The sequence below is a fragment of the Myzus persicae genome, unplaced genomic scaffold, assembly GCF_001856785.1.
Source record: "Myzus persicae strain clone G006 unplaced genomic scaffold, MPER_G0061.0, whole genome shotgun sequence".
Taxonomy (NCBI): Eukaryota; Metazoa; Arthropoda; class Insecta; order Hemiptera; family Aphididae; genus Myzus; species Myzus persicae.
In genome coordinates this window covers 321-10,372 of record NW_019101389.1, presented here as the reverse complement: position 1 = coordinate 10,372, position 10,052 = coordinate 321, and the positions used below count along the sequence as shown (strand labels likewise).

General features: G+C 28.4%; 2 protein-coding genes across 2 annotated transcripts; one reads left to right on the top strand and one right to left on the bottom strand.

Moving 5' to 3' along the window:
• The first annotated feature begins 25 nt into the window (after positions 1–25).
• LOC111028939 lies at positions 26–1,285 on the top strand. Its single transcript, XM_022307737.1, has one exon. The coding sequence runs from the start codon at positions 26–28 to the stop codon at positions 1,283–1,285; it is 1,260 nt and encodes a 419-aa protein (XP_022163429.1).
• A 797-nt stretch (positions 1,286–2,082) lies between these two features.
• Positions 2,083–9,824, bottom strand: LOC111028940. The gene is made up of 9 exons (XM_022307739.1): positions 9,328–9,824; positions 4,947–5,134; positions 4,664–4,843; positions 4,491–4,562; positions 4,087–4,245; positions 3,875–4,000; positions 3,541–3,779; positions 2,616–2,775; positions 2,083–2,404 (listed from the first exon to the last, which is right to left on the bottom strand). The coding sequence occupies exons 2-9, from the start codon at positions 5,125–5,127 to the stop codon at positions 2,397–2,399; spliced, it is 1,125 nt and encodes a 374-aa protein (XP_022163431.1). The 5' UTR covers positions 5,128–5,134; positions 9,328–9,824; the 3' UTR covers positions 2,083–2,396.
• Positions 9,825–10,052: the final 228 nt, after the last annotated feature.

The following is a 10,052-nucleotide window of genomic DNA, read 5'->3' as shown; positions in this document are numbered from 1 at the left end:
CAAACAACTACTTTCCATCAACGCCATGCACGCCTGGACTGATTCAACGACCACTCTCGCCTGGATTCAATCATCTCCACATCGATGGGCTACGTTTATTGCAAACAGAACCAGCCAGATCCAGAGCCTCACACCACCATCACTCTGGCGATATGTTCCAACCAGCGAAAATCCGGTAGACTGCGCGTATCGTGGACTCTACCCTACTGAACTCCTGAAACATCCAATGTGGTGGAATGGACCTGCGTTCCTGGTTCAAGATCACAATACATGGCCCTTATGTTCTGCTACGGCCGTCACAGACCTTGAAGCACGACCCACAGTCCTCGTGACAACCCGGACCAACACCATTTTCGACCGTCTCTTCTGTCGATTTTCGTCATTACAAAAGATCATTCGCATCATCGCATATTGTAAACGGGTCTTTGCGAACATCAAACCCGACAGAATCGACCCATCAACCACCGAACTAAGTAACGCACTGGAGGTCATTATACTCGCCGTACAAAGCCAAGCGTTCGGTGACGAACTTACGCAACTCCGCGATCCTACTCACAAAGGTGTTAGCAAGTTACGTGGCTTGAATCCATTTGTTGACAACCGTGGAATTCTACGAGTTGGAGGTCGTCTGGTTCACGCTGATCTTCCGTGTGAGCAGAAGCACCCTAGTCTTCTCCCGAGGACACATCGATTTACTCACTTGCTAATTGACGACACCCATCGTCAGCACAAGCACCCGGGGGCTACAACACTACAATCCATCATCCAGCAACAGTATTGGATTGTAGCCAGTCGTCAAGTTATTAAATCTCGTTTACGTCACTGTATTGCCTGCTACAGAACTCGTCCTCGAGGAGTCCAGCCCGTAATGGGAAATTTGCCAAAATTCCGTTTACAGCAAATAAAGCCATTCACCGCAGTCGGGGTCGACTACGCTGGTCCAATCATGTTAAAACCATCAACAACGCGCAGCACTGTACCATGCCAAGCATACATATGCCTCTTCGTCTGCATGGCAACCAAAGCGCTACATCTTGAACTCGCCTCAGACTTGTCCACTGAGACTTTTCTGATGGCCTTTAGTCGTTTTATTTCACGCCGAGGCCCAATACAACAGATACACAGTGACTGTGGAACCAACTTTGTAGGCGCCTCCAAGTTGTTTGAAACAGTTGATCAATTCACGCAATCCGCTGAACACCAGGAAAAGTGTAGAAGCTTTCTCACAGCGCGGAACATCAGCTGGCACTTCAATCCACCATCCACACCTCACTTCCCCAGATAGCAAAGAATTATTTTTTTTATGTTTTAAAAATATCATTCTCATAATAATATGATTAGAAAAACATTTTTTTTAACTTATTTTTTGATTTGAAAAATGTCAAAATGATGTCTTATGAATATTTTTTGGCCACAAGAGTTACATTAATATATTAATTGAAAAATAATATTATAAAATATTTTTTTCGTATTATCAATCAAATATTTTTTTTGTGACATCAATATAATATTTTTATAAATAATGATAAAATAATAATATATTAATAGCGATACTCGCAATATAGTATAATGTAAAATGTATAATACCAATAAAATAATATGGTATCTGATATAACACTGTAAAATTGTTATTTATAAAATGATAATAAATTATATATTAATAATGAATTGTTTTTTTAATAAATAATAATTATTATATCAATAACAAAACAATTTTTAATTAATATTTATACACATATACTAATAGTTTAAACTTAAATGCACCAGTTAATACTGCTATTATTTAAACACCATAAGAAAAGTATTATTTTGTTATAACATTGGTGACGCTCACCACAACCATATTGTGGATTATATATATCAATAAGTAGAATCAAGAAAGAAAGCCCCATTTACAACCTTCTCTTTTCAATTTTTAATACTACTGGTTATAAATTATGATGAAAAGTTTAGGCTTTGAAATGTAAGTTAATCATATATATGTTATAAATAATAACATATGTTATTAATAATCAGTACACACTAAAAAATAAGACTACAACAATACATGTGTATAATAAATATATTTTTACCAGGGCAGGAAAAAAGTCAAATCAAAAATATTGGTTAATTACTAGTATATAAGTGTTATTTATTGTTCTGCTAAATTTAATACAATGCATGTTATTTTTATTTAATTGAATAAAATATTAAAGTAAGTAACATAATATGAGAGTATCTCTGAAAAATATTATTGTGAAATCCTAAATTTAAAATTAATTAGATTGATGATGAGCTGTCTCTATTGTAGTGTCATTGTTTGGTTTTTTTGACCTAAACTTGGCACCAGCAATAAACACTTTAATAGGTACTTCGATATCGATGGTATTGCTGTTTTTAAATTTTTCAATCTTTTTTTATGAACCTGAAAACATTAAAATGAATAAATATATTAAGGTATATTACATGTTGTTTTTTTTTAAATTTTTAAACGCTCTACCAAAAATGAAATCAGTAGCAGATGGGAACATTTAAATGTCTTTTCCCGATAAGTTAACTGCCCAGTACTGATCTCATTTTGAATATAACATAGTTAATATAATATGTTTTAAAATTATATAAATCCATAAACTTACTGAAGATTAATGAGCAAACAACTAATGTGGAGAAAATCTTTTTCTTTTTTTGACCCTTATAGCTATAATTCATCAATAAGGAATCTGTAAACAGGAATCTTAGCATGGCCCTTATAGTGCTTTGTAGAGTTGGACGTACAATCCGTGATAATTCAGACATCTGTAAGAAACATATTTTTCAAAAAATGCAAATTAACTATCTATAATAGCAAGAATTAATAAATGTAATGGTTATAAGGATGCTTTACTATATTTCTCATATACTTTAGTGCAATGTATATGTTCAATACATTCAAATACATATTATTATAAAATGTATAAATTTACTATAAAACGTATACACTCACAGACTGCAGTCCATCACAAATATTTTTTAAGATACTTTTGAGTGCTATGAAAAAATTTCAGTTTGGTTTAGTGTATATACTATTAAGAGGACATATTGTACCTACGTGACCAATATGTTGTCACCGTCTTACTAACACATAATATATAAAAAATATACGTCCAGCAGTTCTAATTTTAAGTTGTTTGCTTAAATATTAAGAGTGAATTGACTCATTATCAAACTTAAATGCAAGAATATTACGTGTGTTGTTTCAGTAGTTATAAGATATTTTAATTTTTAAATGGAGTATGAAAAATATTAATATTTAAAAATACTCATAACTCACTAATTTTGATATATTATGTGTTAGTAAGACGGGGACAAGGGTATAATGTCCTCTTAAGTACACATGATAATTATTACTATATATTATAATTTTAACAGTTATGACTAATGACAGATTTTGAATTTTAAATTTAAATACTAATCATTGATAAAATGATGACAAATACTCTATTATTTTAAGATAATTTAGTGTACATATTTCTTCCACAATAGTTAATTTATAAAATATTTGCCAATATTATGTAATTTTACCATTTTTTTTTTAATATTATCGTCCAATAATTTTATCTCAAAACTTTCCAGTTCTTCTTCAGATTCCAGTGGCAATTTATAAAGAATGTCAAAAAACTCATCTGTAACTGCCATAATTCCATCAACCTCTGGATTTTTTGTTGAAGAAATAGTGTTTTCTAATTTCTCGAGTCTTTCACTGAAAGTTTTAACCTCATACCAGATGTTGAGTGTGGTTCTGTTGATTTTGTTTACAGTATCTAGGCAATAATAAGGAGGCCATTAGTTTAAAGTGTGAAAATATTTCTATTTAGGTATGATCAGTAAATATTGAATGTTAGTCAATTAAACTTACCAGACATCTCAGTAACAATATCTTTAGTAATAGCAGGAGCATTTGATGAAGTAGTTACCTTGAACGGGGATGCAGATGTAACTAGTATCTCATGATTTGTATCATAGAATAAATCATTTTCTTTTTCTTAGAAATAATAAATACAATGTATTAAATTATTATTATTAAACTGATAAACTATGTATAAAAATATTTGTTATAGAATGGCATACCGACTGTTGTAGAAGAATTTAATTTTGGACTTAAAGATTTGCATTTATTGCTAAATTCTAATTTTCTTTTATATGTTCCTGGATACGAATGAGTTAAATTGTTAGTATCATCACTTTCGATAGTATTAGCTGAACATTTATTCCCAGAAGGTGGAGTCCCTGTAAGATGATTCATTATAAGTATAAAAGGTAAAATATTAATATTTTTGTAAATTTTAATAACTGGAGGAAATGTATATAACCTATTATAATATACTTAATATTGTAGAATGAGGAACACATAGTTATTGTATCTTAAAATAATAGGTACTTATGATTTTATTTAAATTATATAATGAGATTGAATTTACTAAAATAGTGATTATTAGAACAAGCATAATATTACTCATTATTGAATATCTTACCAAGAACCTTCATTTTAGATATTGAATATGGAGGATCTTTGTCTTCATCATAACCATGATCATCAGATGAGTCTAAAATATAATGTTTTTATTAAGTCTTGCAGATAAATAATATATTATTTTAATAATTCCGTGATATAAATATACAAAATACAAAATAATAAATTACTAACTAGTATCTGATCTGATGTCATCCCACAAAGCATTGGATTTTTTTTTATTTTCTACTTCTAAAAACTTTTTCTTAATCTTTTGCTGTCTAGTAAGCAGTTCTCCATTGCCTTCATTGGCGGATGACAGATTTGAATTATCTTGAGCTTGTATTGTTTTCCTCTTAGCTTCAAGTATATTACCTATAAAGTAGTGTATATATTTTATAATTAAAATATTATGTTTACGTTTTAACAAGATTATATTATAATAAACATAAAAATAATTAATTTTTAGAATTCTTACCATAGTCCTTGCCTATTTTTCTTGCATCCAGATATTCAAAATCAAATTTATTAGGTAATATCCTACGTTTAATGAACATTGTGGGATTCTTTTTCGGCCAGGCACATTTATCTTTTTTCATCCAAAAAGATGGTACTGTTTCAACAGAGTTGTCATTTTTAATGTTTACAACCGACCACATTTGGAAGCTATTAAAAACAAACTTGTTAATATTGGCAGATATATAAAGAAATATATATATATATATACATATTTATGTTATATACTAGCTTTCCTGCCCTACGTTGTCCAGACCAAATATTATAATTCATAGCTTGCTGATGAAAATATACTATCCAATCAAGTTAAAACTATTTATTAATATCTGTGTTTATAATTAAAAAACATAGTATGTTAAAAGTATGTTTATTGTAATTAAATATTATGAAATATAATAAAAGTTAATGTACAAGTATTTTTTCTACAGATACTATTTACCTACTTCAATAATTAGTACCAAATGTATAATATATGTATATAGTTAAAATTAATAAAATAAATAAAATAAATAAAATAATACCTATAGGTAAAATGTAATAATAATTATTAAGTACTTATTAATAATTAAAAATCTACAAAAAAAAAAAAAATTATGAAATCAATGAATGAATTAATTATAAAGCAATCGGTAAAGCAATCAAGTAGTTATTTGAAGGAATAAGAAATACTTTTTTTTTAATGTAATTAATGTTTAACACAATTAAATCTTCAGATAATTCATTGACAACATAAATATCTAACAATGACGACTTAATTGGTTTATTAAATAATAATTTGTAATGTTTGAATTGCTTGCATATTAATAAAATATCACTATGTTCAGTTTGAATGATGTTAAAAACTTTGACTATTTTTTTATTTGATGTTAAGAGATAAGAATCAGCTTCGATGTGTGATTTAATAATGGCATTTTTTGATTTAAGAACCTTAAATTGAGAATATCTTGTAGTACTTTCAAGTTTTGGTCCATTGCAATGGGGACCAGAAAGATGAAATTTATCTTGATTTATATCTATGGGTTTTGGAACACTTGTTTTCTCGTTATATCTATTTACAATTTGTTCTAATGGCTTATGAGGTTTTCGTATCATATTCTTTAAAACACCCATATAATTTTCAAATGGAAAAGTAGAACACTGATCCAATGGACCGAATTTGGCATAATCATCACATAAATGCAAAAGTCCATGTATATTGTGCGATATTAAGTGACGACCATATATTCTTTCAAAATGCTCAACAAAACTATCCAATAATTGACGAGCCAAATCTAAGTATTGAGCATATTCAGGACTTAACAATATAATCATTGATATATTCAGATGAAAAAAATGATTCCAGTGAACTTTAGATAAAACTGATTTAGAAACAACAGTACCAACGTATAACAAAAAAGTGCGAAACTCAGTTCCTTTCCATCGATTTACTTGATCTAATCCTCTAGGTTTTCTAGCAATTTCACTTGGACAATTGATTTTAATTTCATTGAGTAATACAGATATTTTGTTGATTTTCCAAGATGGATATCGAACTCTGACTGGGCCTTTAATCCACAAGTGTATCAGTTTTCGAACTGTACCCAAACATACTAAATGTAAGTAATCTAAAGAAAAATCATTTACAACATCAAAATTGGGCACTGAAGCTACTATTGATAAATCCCCAACATGATGGTCTTCACCTGATTTTGTTAAATAATTGCTGTGTGTGCGTTTACATGGACGACTTTCAGGTTTCAAATATGGAAAACAAACACGTTTAAGTAAATACTTGCCTTCTTGTTCACATCTTGAACAAGAATAAAAGCCAGAGTGACCTTTAATTTTTAAAATATATGACTTTGCAGGTGCGTCACAGCAAAATACACGTACACTTACACCATATACTTTGTTGTCGATTTCAATCCCATTTTGAACTAACAACTTTAGTTCATCAATAAAATAAGACAAAAAATGATTACTATCAGATGGCTTTTCTTTTCCATAATAGATTCCTATTGGGAATACAGAACCATTTGAATGAATGTACGCTAATATGGGCCAAAACTGGTCAGAACTACTTTTGAATAAAGGTAGCCCATCTATACCAATAACAAGTTCAATGATATCACTTTCTAAACATCTATATATATTTAGTTTGATTCCATTTTCCACACCAAAATGATAATATAAACCTGGATTAATTGTATAAAAATTTGATGTATTTTTTGTAATGTTTTGCATCAAAGTTCTAGAGTCTTTTGGTAATGATTTAAAACATTTATGTTGTTTTAACATAGAAAGTAACCCATTTAAAGCATGTTGAGGTATATTATAATCTACCGCCCATTTTCTTAAGTTTAATCTAGTATTAAATATTTCATCACACTGTGAGGTTTCATTAAATGAGAGAAAACTTTCTTCTATTGTAGGTGAACTTTCTGGGTCTAGTAAATTATTTAGAATTTGGACTGAATCTGATACGCGATTATTAGAAACTATTACATTTTCAATAGATTTTTCGGCTTGTGTGTTATCAGTTGATGTCATTGCAACATTATTATAACGATTAGGATCAAACTCAGTGATTGGATTTTCAACCAATAAATTTATATTTGATGTCGGAAAAATTGTATTATTCTCTAGTTGAGGTAATGATGTCTTACTATATTCTACCTCTTCTGCTATACGTCTTCTTTTAGAGCGGCTACTCAATGATATTTTTTTTCGATACGGTATCATTTTTAGTAATTTTTGAAAAAAATGTTATCCTAATTTGAAAAAAAAAAAAAAATTTTTGTTTATTGTTAGGATAAAATACATTATAAATACCTAGATAATGTCCCTGATAATGTAAGTTGTTAAAACATTTTATTTAAAAAAAAAATTTGAAACTACCAAATGTAGGTAAGTAGGTACTTGGAAAATATAATTTTATAATTATTGTATATTTATTTTATTTTTTTTTATTTTTTTTTTCTTTAGATATATATATAATTTGTAAATCTTTAGATAGTAATTGTTGAGATGGAAAAAGATCAAAGAGAAGAAGACTATTTACTCAGAACCAAAATTAAACAAGGTAATTTCATTCTCATTAAAGTTAGAGGGAAAAAAAGATGTCTTCACTATATGTGGCTGAAATTGTTGATGTAGTAGGTAGCAATTATATCATCAATTATTTTCATAAGACAAGTGGCAACAAATTTATTGATGGTAAAGATCATGGTAATGGATCATGATGAGGTAACAGATAATGAAATAGTGAGGAAACTACCATTGCCAATACTAAATGGTGGTTCTGAACGTCAAATTACACAAATTTCATTTTCAATTGACTTTTCTTCTTATATTCTTGGCTGACATACATAATGAAATACCTATTTCTAATAATATTATGTTCAGTTTGTTTTTAAAAAAATATTTTAGTAGGTAGTTACAAGTTATAATACAATATGATAAGACATAATTAGGGTTTAAAAAGTGTTCAATTAATTTACTTTTAATTTAAAAAAAAACTGTTTCTATAAGTTTATTTAAGACTGAAAGAGTTAAACTATTACCTATTAAGTATTAATTAAAAGTTGTTGTTTATTTTTACTGTTTTATTTACTTTATTAACTAACCATTATAGTTAAAATAATTACAAAATTCTTATTATAGCAAGAAGGCTATTTTTAAGACTAAAAGTTGTTATTATATTGTCATTGTTATTGTCTAGGAAGATACCTAATTTTATTTTGTTTTCATTTTGTTTATTATAAAAGATATAAAGACTTAAGAGTTAACATGAGACTGAAATTTATTTATTATCTACTTTTCTAATTATTGTGTATTGTTATAGGTACCTAGTTATCTATAAATAATAATAAATAATAATAAATATATTTATATAATTAATATAAATAATAACTAGATATTTATAACTAATCAAATACATAATATAAAATTATTTTTGAAATTAAGTACCTATGCAAATTTCAATGCAACCAAGGTACAATACACCAAATACCAAGGTACAATACATGTTGTACCTTGGACCATTTTTTGTGTTTTTAAAAAACAAATTTTAATTTTAAAAATAATTGATATTGTGGCTTTAAAAAAAATTACCATATACTTATGTATATTGTCTAAATGAATAGTAAAAATGAACATTTAATATTCAAAATTGAAGGTACTAGAATTTTTTAAATAAGAATGGTGCCGGTACAACATTCTCCCCAATATATACAAAACAAATATATTATTTTTCAGTAAATTTATAAATTAAAAAAAATTACTTTATACTTTTTTGGGACTTACGGCGTTTTTGCTTATGACGGCAGTATATTAATGTTATAATATTAAAATAGTATACTTACTTGTAACAAAGAACAGGCAGCTGAGCGTAGACTTGACAATTTGCGTAGAACAGAGTAAACTAATAAGTAATAACTATCCAGTATTCCAGTATCCAAGGGAATATCAATAGAAAATTAATAATAATTAGTTGGAGGAGAAGGATTAGTGACGAACGTCGAACACAGAAAACACACGAACATTCGAAAACTCACACTGTCCCGTGTCCGCACAGGAAAGCCGCTGGGGGCTGGGGCGCTGATACTTGATAGTCGTATTCGAATTTCAAATAATAGTTTGTTCTTACAATAATAAATTAATCATTTAGTCATTAGTCACTATCGTCAGTCGCCACTTAGCTGCGCTGCAGGCGTCTACTGTCTATTATTGCGGATATGAGTTTTACATAGAAGTTATAACATGTACCCGAACGCCTAACGGGCCGAACATCGATAGTCGATACGTAGGAAAGCCCGCGAACATTCTAGATCAATCTCATATTTCAATAATTACCAACACGTTATTTCATGATATTTAAATTGTATAGGTACTCAATATTCTGCAATATCAATATTAAATTATAAATTAATTAAAAATATATTTTAAAAAAATGTAAGTAATAGCTTAAATAAGTTATTACTTACATTTTTTTTGTTTAGTTTAATATACTTATATATAATCTGAACATCTTTTACTGTTCCTATACATAATATATATACATATAATAAATAAAAAGTCGATTCACTCA